We start from the raw sequence: 14,109 nt of genomic DNA, 5'->3' as shown, positions 1-14,109 counted from the left end.
TGCTTAAGTTCACACTATGACATATACAGGGTGTTGAGGCTAGGGGCTATTCTGGCTTGACCATTTCTTCTGCATAGGGTCACAACTCAACACCACTTACATTTCAATGTTGGATCCTATTGGATTCAAGAAACTAAGATGGAATGCTAGCAGGAAGCTTGATCATAGAATTCATAAGAATGAGTGGTACATTTCAGCTCTGTTGGAGAAACTAATGAAGTGAGCCTGCACCTAAGGTACATGTGTAATGTATTTGCTCCGCCAACACATTTTGTATGATAATCATGTTTATTTATTTATTTATAATCTTGATTGGTTTGGCAAGTGAAAATCTAAATAGATTTAAAGTCTTACTTTAAGAGGTGAGAAATATAAATAGATTAATTGAACAAAAGAGTATAGAGAAGCACCATAGTACTTGACAATTGATATGACTGAGGTTGCAATTTGTAAGGATATATGTGAATCATGTTAGGAATATATGTCATCTAGAATTGGCTATTCTTTTGACAAAATATACTTTACTTGTAATTAGGTAGATTTAGGATGTGTTTAATTTTTCAAGAAACAAGAGTTCAAGTCTAAGTGTTAAAGCCATGCAAGTCTGTCCAAGAAACAAGTGAAAAAGTGCTGGATTTTAAAGCTCGACATATAGCATCTATCGAGGTTTAAAAGGCAGTTTTTGCTCGATGCTCGACAGCTGCTTGATAGATAACCTATCTATCGAGATTTACAAAAATTAGTTTTTCAGATCTAATTTCACACCAATCAGTGTATACATGTTTAGGCTTTCTTTTCTCACAACCCTAAACATATGTAAGGATTATTTTAAGGGCCATCACAGTTGATGCAAGTGAGTGTAGCTTGAATGCAAATGTTTTTCACAAGCATATTGTGATAGGAGACATATGCCCTAGTTCATTTTTCTCTTTAAGAAGCTGCTACATTTGTACGCCATAGGGTTTTGTAACCAAGGAGTTTCATGATCTTTATTGTGTTGATGAACTGAAGAACTTTGCAACCAACATCCTTCTGAAGTTTGTGGTTAGTCACATACTTAGATCTGTGCATCGATTGGTTAGTCACATACTGGGAGCCATTCATTGAAAATGAGAGACTGTCACTACAGAACAAGTCCAATTAGGTATTGGGGTAAGGATTCAACTGTAAGTTGGTATAAGGTACTAGGATTCCTTTACTTGTAACTGCTTATTATGATAATAGTGGATTCTTGAGAGTGGTAACCTTAAATCACATAGTGGGGTTTTTGCTCAAAGGTTTTCCCCATTTGTAAACAAATAACCATGTCAACTTTATTTTTTGCTGCATTTTACATTAGTTGGTGATTTGTTTGTGCTGCCACGCCTATTGCATGTTAATTGGATTAATTAATTAACTCAGCTAAATTAATTGCTTAACTCATCACAAGTGGTCAATACATTCTTGGTCTATCACAATTCGTGGCCTATTTTGTTGCTCTTGTAAATTATGCAGAGTTGTGATGAAGTAAGGATACAGATTTAGAAGATTGATGAATAAGTTTCAGGGAAAGTCAACCACAACCATGACCAAAGGATTACAAGGTTCAATCAATTTAGCCACCATGCTAAAGAGCAAAAAAGAAAGCAATAGTTTCAGTACATGACCTTCAAAGATTCCGTTCACTACATAACCAAAACAAAAGGGGCTAATTAAGACAACAACAAAAAAAAACTCTACAATTATCTCAACTGAAATAGGAAACTGTACATATTTTCTCTTTGCAAAAGTATTGTAGAATTGCATACATAGCATAGAAATCAAAAGTGTAGTATAAGATGACTTGCCTCACATGGAATTCTGCAAAATATTTTAAATTTTCGTCTTCTTTGCTCTTCCCTTCGAATCTGTGCAAGGTTGACAGCCTAAGATTCTGTTTCAACCCCCCCTCCCCCACCCTCCACACACAAATAAAAAAGTACCATCATAAACACGGCTCTGGTAACTTACTATAACACAAGCATTAGGATGTGCAATACTAACAGGATATTCTACACAAAGTAGATCAAAATATTTTATTCGAATAAATGAAAAAAAATAAATCTCACTTTTACGATATTTGGAAAAACCCTATTTCATTTCTTTATATTGGTAGTTGTGGATCATTTGATTGGAATGAAATTTGGAATAGGGCTCTATCTTGGAAGGTATAATCCACTATAAAACAAGTGCCTCAACTATAAGTATAGCTTGGATCGAGGGAACTCCTCTTACGTGTCTCCTCATAACTTGCAGAAGTGGATGTGGAATCAACATCGGGATTTACACTAGCAAGCTCCATAATGTTTTCAATTTCTTTAACCACCTCAACCATCATAGGTCTATCGGATCCAAGTTCTTTCACACACCTCATTGCTAGATCCACAAATTTCTTTAAACCTTTCAGGGTTGTTCCCAAACCAATGGCTGGGTCAAGAAATTCAGGATGATTGAATAAATCTTTTGTCTTATCCATTGTCTCCTGAACCTCTCTCACAATATATTTCCCATGCTCTATTGGCTTTCTTGCTGTTAATAGCTCCAACATTACCACTCCAAAGCTATATACATCACTTTTCTCGGTCAACTTATGGGTCATGTAATATTCTGGATCCACGTAGCCCTGCAGTTGATCAAATCCATTCTTAGTGCTAGATTTTGATGTATTTTTGTGAAATTTAGATAATATTAAGACAATTTTGAAACTTAAGCTTTTCTTCTTCAAGTAATTGGAAATAAAAAATGCCTAAACTACCACAAACTCATACTAGTACTCTTATGGTCCAACAGAAACCACCCCTACTTTGCAATGGCAGATTGTGGGATCACTAAATTAAAATTTCTTCCCCTCCAAATATATGGTGGTTCTGGCAATAATAGTAGGCAGCAAGAAATGCTTGCCTTGCCTATAACGCTTACATAAATTTTTTGCAGTATATAGTTGGTGTGGTGAACAGCTCCTACCGGCTGCTTTGTTTTCCTAATTAGTTTAAGGCCTCTAGGTACTAGTAGAAGTATGTGTGTGTGAGTTTGAAAAAATCCCTTGCCAATGGCTGGGCCTAAAACTTCAATAAAATTTATCTACTTCATTCCTTGAAACATTCCTAGAAGCTCCACCTGGAATTTCAGAAAACTTAACTTGATCATTCTTGAAAAATCTTCAAAAATGTTCCTTTAACCATGTTTATCTTGCTATTACTTTTACTTTAGAAAAGATACCTGACTAAAGTCGATTTTCATTTTATATTTTTGGGATCTCTTTTTTGTTGTTGTGGGTTTGCAAAATTTGGGACTTTTTAAGTCCAGCTGATGAAAGAAAAATTTTGGAGTTTTCCAAGTTGGTTTTGGAATCCTATATTATCTAGAAGAATAATCAGGAGGTGCCATAGTCCTTATAAATAGAGCTATGGCGTAGCCTTTTTTTGTGTGTGTGTGTGTGCGCTTGCGTGTGCGCGCGCATAAGAGTTAATTAGAAGACAATTTGCCTAGAGAGAGTTAGAGACTAAGCTTTGTCTAGTACGTTAGTGTGAGAGCACCTTTAGGTGTATTGGGGATTTAGGTTAGTTTATATTTGTGAGGTTTATGAGAGTTTGGACTGTGGTAATTATCATTGATAGTGGATATTTTTGGTTGGTGTTGGCTGTGGATGTAGACATGGAGTTTACCAAATCATGTCACATTTTATGTGTTGCTTTGCTTACCTTTTATTATTTTATGTGTTTTTCACAAGGACAATCCATTGAGGTGAGCCATATACTATTAGAGCAAATGCCTAGCTAAAGAATGAGAATCATTTCTAAATTTGGTACAATCTAGTAATACTTTTATACAAGACCAGAGAGCATTGGGTTGAGTTTTTGTCCAAATCCTAATCCAGTAATTTCATTGTTAGATGCTTCTGGACTAACCAGATTCTAATGCTCATATTATCAATTAAAGAACATAACAAATGCATTATTTTTGTTGAGGTAGAGGTAAAAAGATTCTGAACTAACCATTGTCCCTTTAACTTGAGTGATAACATGACTCCCTTCACTGTCATCAATTGGCTTGGAGAGTCCAAAATCAGAAACTTTAGCATTTAATGACTCATCTAGGAGGATGTTGCCTGATTTTATGTCCCTATGTATAATAGGTGGATTGGCAAATTCATGAAGATAGGCCAGACCTCTGGCTGCACCAAGGGCCACTCTAAGTCTCCTCATCCAATCTAACCTGATCCTTGACTTCCCTGTAGACAATATGTTAGTTTTCAACTAAGAGAAAAAAAAAAAAAAGAATTAAGATTCAGTATCTTTTGATTTCAAAAACTTTGTTTGAGGTTTCAGGGTGGTTCATTATGTACTGACATAGGAATGAGAATTTGACAAATATTTCATTGGTGCATGTCAAGCTAGATGTTAGCATGTCAATTTTGCAATTGGACAATGAGGTACACTTAAAACATTTAAACCCTTATATTGACTGGCAAGTGGAATTCTAATGCATGGATATTGTTACAAAGGAAAAGGGTTTTGGGTGGCAAAATTCCCAGCATATAGTCACCAAATCCTTTGGCACAATTTTATCAGGATTGTCTACCAGAACTCATTTTATTCTCTACAGGAGAAGTGATCAGGGTCAGGCTAAAGACAAATTGCAGTGTTTGCCAAGTTATTTAATTCCTCTCATGTCATTTTTGGATGAGAGCATTACTGGTAGACTACAAAATTCTTATGGTTGTGCTACTATCAGATTTTTCTATTGCTTTTGTAGGTAGATGCAAGGTGTATGGCCTAACAATTATTGACTTAATGGTAATCACTACAAATGCCAGTGAATTGAATAATTCCATGCGATTATCAATTACGTGAGAAATTGAAGTGTCAACAAATACTGTAATTCTTATTGAGTGGAGGAGGAAAGTGGATAGAAGTACCTGAAAGACTATCCTTTAGACTACCATTTGAAACATACTCATACACCAGAATTTGTTCACCTTTCTCAAAACAAAACCCCATAAGGCTGACAAGATTCTTATGATGGACCCTTGATAAAAGTTCAATCTCAGTTTTGAACTCAAGCCCTCCCTGCATAGATTCTTTTTTAGCCCGTTTAATGGCAATCAGTTGCCCAGTAGGAAGAGAACCTTGATAAACCTGTATAAACGTTGACAAACAAGACATTTTTAGTGACATCAATTGTTTGGAAAATTAGCAACAAGGTTCAAAAGCTGGTCTTAAATAAAATTAAAATGTTGAAAATAAAGGAAGGATTACAAGTGGCAAAAAGAAATACAAATTTGAAATTTGAAAACAATTTTCATATTTTTACCACTAGAATATAAAAGATTGGTCATACATATTGACATACATTTATATGATATACTATTAAGGGACAATCAAAACTGACCTTCCCATAGCCGCCAGATCCAATCTCATTGGCTATTGAAAAATGATTGGTGTATTTCTCAAGCTCTTTAAGGGAAAACCATCCCACACCTTTTACCTTAATAACACTACCACCATTATTGCTCTTGTCCAATTGTGCTGCTTTATTTGACATGAATTAGAAAAATAACCCTACAAATCTCATATGATTAGCCAAAAAGTGCAAAATATAAACAAAAACCCATCTTACAAAAGTGACTGGTGTGTTCAATTGCTCTTTCTGCTCTTTTCTTTGTGTGGAGAACATAAACCCCTGCAAGGAGTATTACCAACAGCAGAATGGAACCACCAACTACAACTTCAATCACAATACTACTTCTTGATGACTTTTTTGATTCTGTTGGCATGAAGAGAGATGCATCAAGATAATTACTAAAAAACACAGAAATTATTATCATTTAAACATAGAATTACCTGTATATTTCTCATACTTATCACCGATAAAATAGAAAGGTCCAAAAAGTGGGGGTGGCTTGAAAGTCTGGTTGCTAAGCATGAACCCAATACTAGAAATTCCCGTTAGATTGAAACTAACTTGGCCATAAGGAAAGACTTTTAGCTTCACTTCAAGATACTCAGATGAAGCCGTAATGGGATTACTCAGAGTCAGAGAGACTGAATCCACAGGAAGTTGATGGGAGTGAAAAGAATGCATGAGAGATTCCTCAAGTATGTTGTAGTAAGTATTGTTCCCTAAGTCTGAGAAGGACAGAGTTTCGAAGAAGAGGGTTCCTGTGTATGGATATGCACACCTACAGTAGGGGCTTGAAATCTGATTTGAACTGCAGGGAACAGGCTCGCAATCAACTTTTTGTGTCGAATATGAGGCATTGGAGAGGGAAACTGTGCAGTAACTACTTAGATTTCCTGTCACCCCACAGATTGGGTTGTCCTCCAGTCTGTAGAAGATAATACAGTGTATCCATATTAATGAGACATAACTATTATAGGCTATAGAACAATGAGTACATTATCCTGGAAATTTAACTTCCAAAAAACTAGTTGGTCCTTTTAATACTCCAAAATAGAATGGGCCAAAGTTACTAGGAAATTCATCTTACTTCAATGTACCATTGTATGCTTCCTTTTCTTCTAAGTAAGAAATAAAATTGAACTGCAAATCGATGAGTTTGAGTTGGTTGCTATGGGTGGTGCCAATAACCAAGGAGCCATTGAGCTGGTTTTTCTTTAGTACCCTGTTACGACATGTCAGAATAATTGCCTTATAATCATCATCCATTGCAATGAGTGTAACTACCCTCCTTAGGCTTCATACAAAGGAATTACTAATTTGTTCAATTTGGATTTCTTAACATCCATTGCAATGAGTGTAATGCTACTTTGGACAATCTGATAGCCTGATACTCACACAGTCTGTAGAAGGGGTAAGCTGAATAGGGCAACTGGAAATTGTCCTTGAAGTTGTGTGTTTTCCATTATTCTGCCATGCAAGGTAGACATGTTTTACATCAGTATTGAATAATTTAAACCTGAGGTCGAAAAAGAAAAGCACATTTCTTCTCATATCCTGGAAAAATAAACACCTTTGTTTCACACAAATGCATGTTTGAGCAGAGACACACACATTGAGAGAGAGAGAGAGAGAGAGAGAGAGAGAGAGAGGAGGGGGAGAATACAATGTTGTCAAAGATTGTAAGGTTGGGAACCATGGAGGAGCGTCTGATCCATCAAAGGTATTATTGCTGATATCCCTGCCAAAATCATCTCAGTCAACAAATGAAACTCAAAACCAAGAGAACTAGATATTGTTAGGCAACTAAGCATTTTCTTTGGTGGCCTGTAAAGGCTTAAATGATCATTTTTGTGATAAGTCTAACAAACGATTTACTTAAGCCCACACTAACATTGATATTCATATGTTGGTAATGTCATTATTACTTACACGTAGCTGAGGAAGATCATGCCAGTAAGGTTGGGCAGAGGACCAGTTAGTTTATTGTTGGACAAGAACCTGAAAAAAACTATATATCATAAAAAAGCAAGCCTTATAATGTTTCCACACCAGGTCATAGAAACCTTTCTCAAGCAAATATATAGCTTAATTTGGCATGTCTCCTTTTCCTTCTTACATGTGATTAAGATTTGTAAGATTGTTGAAGTTTGAAGGCACAAGCCCACTTAATGCATTCCCATCAATGCGCCTATAGCCAAAAACAAATATTAAACAACAATAACTTATCAAAAATCCATAGCCAATAGAAATCTCTGGTGAATTTTCTGGAGTGTGTGACAGATACTCACAGCACCTCTAAGGCTTGCACAAGTCCAAGGGTGGAAGGAATGCTGCCAGTCAGTTGGTTGCCATCCAAAAGCCTGCCAGAAGAATCAATGAGTTGATAGAAAGTAATGTAGAAATTCCAAGATATTTTTTGTTGAAAAGCAAAAGATGATGCAAAATATCTACTCTGCATGCTTGCGTGTGTGTGTTATCTCCATCTAAGGGAGACTATTGCAAATAAAGAAAGTCACGGTTAACATTACCACAATATATCAAGATGCAATTTTGGGAGACAATACCTATTCACTAAAAAATTAAAAAAGAAAAAAAAAAGGTGTAACATGTGAAAGAAGCTATTAATGAATAATGATTAAACATGTAACAGAAAAATAATGTAAGTTTAGTGGGGCTATTAGATATATATTATCTATATACATATGCATTTTAACAATATCAAAGTAACCGAATAATGCATAGATCTTTTCATGTAACTTGATTATACCAAGAGATTCCAGATATTAGAAGTATAACTAATCTTACACATGTATCAGGACCATTTCTGAGCTAAAAAGCCGAGGTGGGATCGTTCCTGAAAGATTATTCTGTCCAAGATGACTGAGGATAAGAGACAGAATCTTAGATGGTTGTTATAGTTGGAGAAAATAAAGTCATTGGATGAAAAAAATTAAATCAAATTTGATAAATTATTGATCGTCCCCAAAGCTTAAAACTACTATAAAATAGTGAATTTAATCATTTAACCATCATTCTAATATTCCCTACGCATGTGAGAGGTAGAGTTGAGATGGAGTTCAAATTGAATATCTTTTGCTCTGATACCATAATAAATTAATGATTCTCTCAAAAACTTAAGCCATTAGGAAATGGTGAATTTAATAACTTAATTTTATTCTATCAAGCTCATTTCACAAAGAGAGTTGACATACAAGTGCCTGGCATTAAGTAGCATATCAAGACCAGGTGTGATCCCATCAGAGATTGGAATGGGTCCATTAAGCTGGTTGTCAGTTAGATCAAGCCAAAGAAGATTGGATAAATTACCAATGGAAGGCGGAATATGTCCACTAAAGTAATTAGAATTCAGAGATCTGCAAATAAAAGCAACAAAGTGTTTCAAATTTCACAGTATGTTAGTCCTTTCATTTTACTGCACTAACAATAGAAACTCAGAATGAATTATGTGTATATGTGTACACAAATGTACATTACAGATAGAGATGGTAAATTTTCAGGACTTAGAGCACTAGTAATAGTGGTGCTAAATAGCTATATAGCTATTTTTAGCACCACTAATACTTAAAATACATGCTACAGTAATGGTGTTATAGCTAAAATTTTTTAGCTTCTTGCTACAGTACACAGCCATTTATGACTGTGCACTGTAGCAAGAAACTAAAAAAAAAAAAAAAAAAAATTTATTAAACTCTCTCTCTTCTCTAGTAAAATTTTTGTTTTATCTTTTCTTTCTTTTTCTCTCTCTTTGGCTTCTCTTCTTTCCTCCTTTTTCCTTCTCATTTTTTTTTTCTCTCTCCCTCATCGCCTTGACCCATCTCACCCAATCCTCCATCTCTTCCTTGTTCTGGGTTTGTCTCCAGTTTGTGCTCCGTCTCACCCAGACCCTTCATCTAAAGTTGTGTCATATATTACATGGAAGATAGCATCCGTAAGGAATTTGATTCATATTGTCCTTTGCAGTAAAACATTTGAATTACTGAAGAAATTACAGAGTCAGAATCCTTACAGATAGAGTAGCTGCTCTAGAGATCCTATTGTGTCAGGAATAGGACCTGAGAAGCTGCAACCAGCTAGGATTCTGATATGCAAATAAGAAAGAAACATAGTAAATTAGGAAGATCTTTACCATCCAACTTGAGTTCCAGCACAGACTGTTAATAACAATCAATATTTTCTTACAAGTTCAATAGTTTCTTCAAATTCCCAATTGATCGTGGGATTGGTCCTGTCAGGCCCTTGTTGTAAGATAAATCCCTATATGAAAGAAGCTAGTCAGGAAGTTGTAAGATAGATCCCTATGTGAAAGAAGCTAGTCAGGAATGCATTACTAAACTTACTGATCAAGTTACTACCAAATAAGCATGAGGAATTGAGATTTTCATTTGATTTAGTTAGGGCATTTTAAAAGAAAGTAAAATCTCCAATCATTGTTTTTGTGATATAATCGCCTAAATCGGCCACAGTGAGATCCACATCTCAATGACCATGAGGCTGGAGGCATGAGTAATACTCCCCATAACTTCACTAACATTAAGTAGTGAATTTTTATATTTTTGAGCCCTGCAGTTTCTTGTAGCTGAATGGTGGTTCAGGGATATCAGTTGGAAATTGAATCTGAAGACTTAAATAACAGAGGCAAAGTGAACATAGAAAACATACAGAGTCTGTAATTCAGATAACAATTCGAAATCTCCAGAAAGCGGGCCTGTCAAACCAGTGGTTGATAACATTCTGAAATGATACAAAGTCAGCTTTATACCAAAATTTAGAATTGTCATGAACAAGCAAACGTGCCAACAAAAACTAGAAAGCGAAAACCAGGCAGAAAGCTTACATGGAGGTCACACGTGAATTTGTGCACCCAATTCCTTCCCATCCCTTGCCACAAGGATCCGGACCCACCCAACTGGGTGGCGTATTCTGCCATATATTCTTGAGAGAAAGCAAAGCAACATCTGCATACGGATATTAAAAACATCATAACTCAATCTCCAAATTATCAAACAAGACTATCTAATATATAGTTCAAAATAGATTGAAGATTCCCGTAAATTGAAAGGACGTGTAACATTAGCTAAGGCCCTGTGATGGAATTATGAAAAAAATATATACATAACGTGGCAAAAAAAAAAAATTTGATACCAAAATTTATGTTACTTCAGAAATCCAAATAGTCAAAAGTAAAGAACCTCTTTATTGGTGATGCATCTTAGTGTTGACTAAGTATTTCCTAGAGTCAAGTGCTGCCGAATAACAAACCATACGATTTGTACTGCTCAGATTCCAGAAACTGACATGAATCTTGAGTAAAACAAATCGTTGTTCAAAGTACTAATAATATAACAGTTACACAAACTAACAAGAAGACAGAAATGAACTGAACTTACAGTCCTGATTTTCAGTCTCGGCTGCTATAGCTGAAAATATGATGAAAACAAGCAGTAGGAACAGCTGACTTTTTTGAACCATTACTAAACAAACCGTAGTTATTACTCTGAGGACTTTATCAAGTTGGATAACAAAATCTTTCCGAAACTGAGATCACCCATGTATCTAATATATTAAGCAGAGTAAAGCTATCATTGGACAAAACTCAATAGCTAGTAAAGTTTGTTTAAATTTGTAACCAACTGTTTCTTATATATTAACTAGTATTACTACATGAGTATATAAGAACTTGCAAGGAACTTCTCTGCTCGCATTATCGCATATATTGCAATTCAGAACAATTCACCAGTCATGATCGCATATTGCTTGATTTTAATTGGTAGGGAAATATATGTTTGTGTGTAATGTATATGTATATAAGGACCAAGAGTCTTATGTACTTGATACAAGTCAATGGACAGATTATCAAAATAATATCTGCCCCATAAAGGATTAATGAGGACAAAATTATCTTTAAACCCGTGATTCAGCGTGGTTGATACACTACTTTTTTCTCCAGAAATAATACACAAAGCTAAATTATAATTGGTTGGGTTCTTGCAATTGCGGAGGAAGCCATCATTGCTACTTGAAAAAAGATGTAGCAGCAAGTAGGTGCGAATGAGAGGCCCCTTACATTTAGGGCAGAAATCACATTTTTGTTTCTACATTTTCAGGCGATTCCCACATTGGTCCTTAGATTTTATTTTTATCACTTTTAGTCCCTATCTTGAAAAACGCTTCTCGTTTTAGTCCCTACCGTTACATTAGAGACAGAAAATGCACACGTGGCAAACGGCAGAATTAAAAAAATATTAAAATAATGTCCACGTGGCTTTCCCACCCTTAGTTAGTCACGTGGCCCTCACGTGACATTCTTTCTAAACCAAAAAACCCCAAATTAGCAAGCACAATCCCAATATGTAACAACGTCACATATTGTAGTTGCATTATGCTTATAAGTGGTATAATATTTTTTTTGTTTATATTCTCTATATAGTTACATTGTATAGTAACAATGTCACATATGATGGTAACTACATCACATTTGTTGATAACCTTTTTCTTTTTTTTTTTTTTTAATTTCAATTCTTTATATAGTCACACTAAAGGTATGTTTGGTAACTGTTTTTTTTCCCTTATTTTTTGTTTTCAAAAACAATTTTATATTTTTGAGACTAAAAAACTTATTTGGCAACTCAAAATGGACAGAAAACAAAAATTGTTTTCAAAACTCAATTTGTGAAGGAAAATGAAAACATGTAAAATGTTGTTTTCAGTTTCTAATTTTCAAAAGTCAATGAAAACATGCATTTAATTTAATGGATTTGTCTCATTTAATGAGTTAGCATTAGAATTCAAATCCTAGTAACAAAATATTTTAGTATTTTCTATTTTTTTCTTCAAAAACTATTCTTTTTAATTTCAACTAACCAAACATGTTTTTTATTTCAAAAATACAAGAAAATGATTTTTTCTTCATATTCCCACAAAGACAAGTTTTTGAAAACAGAAAACAAAAACTGTTATCAAACATGACCTAAATAGTTCCAAGTCATATTAAATAATAAAGTTACATACTAGTACTTCCATATCTACATCACGTTTGTTAGCAAAGTAATACTATAGTTATAAACTATTTTACAACATTTTTACAAAATGTTGATATGGTCAACCTCTTATTGGTTTTCATCTAGGTCCACCATTAATATCACTTTTTTATTTACCAATAATCATTTATCACATCAACAGTTTGTAAAATAGGTTGTATCTCTAGCATTATTCTTGTTAGCAAGGTAATATTGTTTTACATGTTGGATAATATCATAATAATAACTTGTTCCTTTCCTTTTCCAAATAAGTTACCCAGCTAAGTTTTAATTCATGTCTTTTTTATTTTATTTTAGTTATCCTTTTATTTTATGGGAAATGTTAACAAAAACGCTTGTTTTTTTTTTTTTTTTTTGGTCAGCAAAAGAACTTTCATTAAACTTAAAAATTAATAAGTCTATTACATCTTATGCTAGCTTTGTCAGCAACTAATATACTTTCCACCACAGACGGAGGATTCAAAAAGATTACAAAAGAGTTAACACTACTAGCATCAAGCTTAGCCAACGCATCAGCACACTGGTTGGCCTCCCTATATATGTGGACTATTTGCTTGTTGGGGATCTCGCTCAGCAGGTTCCTGCAATCGGTTAATACTGGTTCCATTAACAAGTTAACAGTATTATTATTTATCAACAAAACAACACTCAAAGCATCCAACTCTATAATTAGATCACTAATTATAGAGTTGGATGCTTTGAGTGTTGTTAATAAAAACACTTGTTAACATTCCCTTTTTTGTGTCTTACTTAAAAAAAAGAATAAAATTATCAAAATAGATAAATAGAAAAATACCAAAAAATGTCAAAAATTAAAAAGTTGTCAATAACTGCGTTGTTAATGGACAACAACCCATATTTTCTTACGTATCAGCTAAGCCAGAATGTTGTACTTTTGCGCGTGATTACTGATAAAGGCTGTCTTATAGTTTCTTTTTTGGTAAAGGCTGTCCTAGTTTCTCATGTTGGCCTGTTGTCTATGTCACACGGTCGTGATTTACGGACAGGCAAAATATGAAAGAGAAATACTTCTCTAATATCTTAACCAAAAAGAAAAAATCTTCTCTTAATACTCCAATATTTTAGTCATAGACACGGCTTTGAACTTTGAAGCAGTCAAATTGAAGAAATATGTTATGAAACTATGAATACCGGACAGAAAGTTTGGTTAAAAAGCAATAATTGCGGAGCCTTTTTTTTTTTTTTTTTGGAGAAACAGCCATGTTATAAGTTTTTTTTTTTTTATTTTTTATTTTTATACAAGATAGAAAATTTACTCTAATTTATTCTAAGTGTATATGTGTGTGAAGTTTCTTCTTAGAAACTTGAACCTCAATTTTTGCCCTCCACACTCCACAAACACTTATACTTGTAGAGCGACCATCGTACCAAAGGTGTGTAATGGTGTCATATTATAAGTTTAAATGGTATAATATATGTTTGTTCAGGGGCACTTAGATAGTTGATTCAATAGACTTAAAAAGAGGAAAATTATTGAATACTCCGGAAGCATCATAAATGCATACTCTTCCCGCTCACATAAATTGTTGGTTCCACCATGAATTTAATTAATGGAACTCATAATTTTGTAAGAAAGAAGAGTATGTATTTATGGTTATTTGGGAGTATT

General features: G+C 34.2%; 1 protein-coding gene across 5 annotated transcripts; it reads right to left on the bottom strand.

Moving 5' to 3' along the window:
* Window positions 1-1,628: 1,628 nt before the first annotated feature.
* On the bottom strand, window positions 1,629-11,163 carry LOC115974183 (probable leucine-rich repeat receptor-like protein kinase At5g49770). 5 transcript variants are annotated; one of them, XM_031094423.1, is made up of 20 exons: window positions 10,830-10,915; window positions 10,632-10,732; window positions 10,277-10,397; window positions 10,102-10,173; window positions 9,622-9,696; window positions 9,449-9,520; window positions 8,634-8,795; window positions 8,227-8,301; window positions 7,710-7,781; window positions 7,538-7,609; window positions 7,351-7,419; window positions 7,085-7,159; window positions 6,817-6,888; window positions 6,509-6,643; window positions 5,862-6,346; window positions 5,638-5,784; window positions 5,410-5,549; window positions 4,937-5,156; window positions 4,014-4,249; window positions 1,630-2,641 (listed from the first exon to the last, which is right to left on the bottom strand). In XM_031094423.1, exons 4-20 carry the CDS (start codon window positions 10,170-10,172, stop codon window positions 2,213-2,215), a joined length of 2,607 nt encoding a protein of 868 aa, XP_030950283.1. In that variant the 5' UTR covers window position 10,173; window positions 10,277-10,397; window positions 10,632-10,732; window positions 10,830-10,915; the 3' UTR covers window positions 1,630-2,212. The 5 variants fall into 5 exon arrangements, with proteins under 5 accessions (XP_030950281.1, XP_030950283.1, XP_030950282.1 ...); XM_031094422.1 differs by having other exon boundaries at window positions 10,632-10,714; window positions 10,830-10,880; XM_031094419.1 differs by lacking the exon at window positions 10,632-10,732 and having other exon boundaries at window positions 10,830-11,162.
* Between the last annotated feature and the right edge of the window lie 2,946 nt (window positions 11,164-14,109).

Source organism: Quercus lobata, chromosome 2 (genome assembly GCF_001633185.2).
Source record: "Quercus lobata isolate SW786 chromosome 2, ValleyOak3.0 Primary Assembly, whole genome shotgun sequence".
Lineage (NCBI taxonomy): Eukaryota > Viridiplantae > Streptophyta > Magnoliopsida > Fagales > Fagaceae > Quercus > Quercus lobata.
This window is presented reverse-complemented; position numbering and strand designations above follow the sequence as displayed.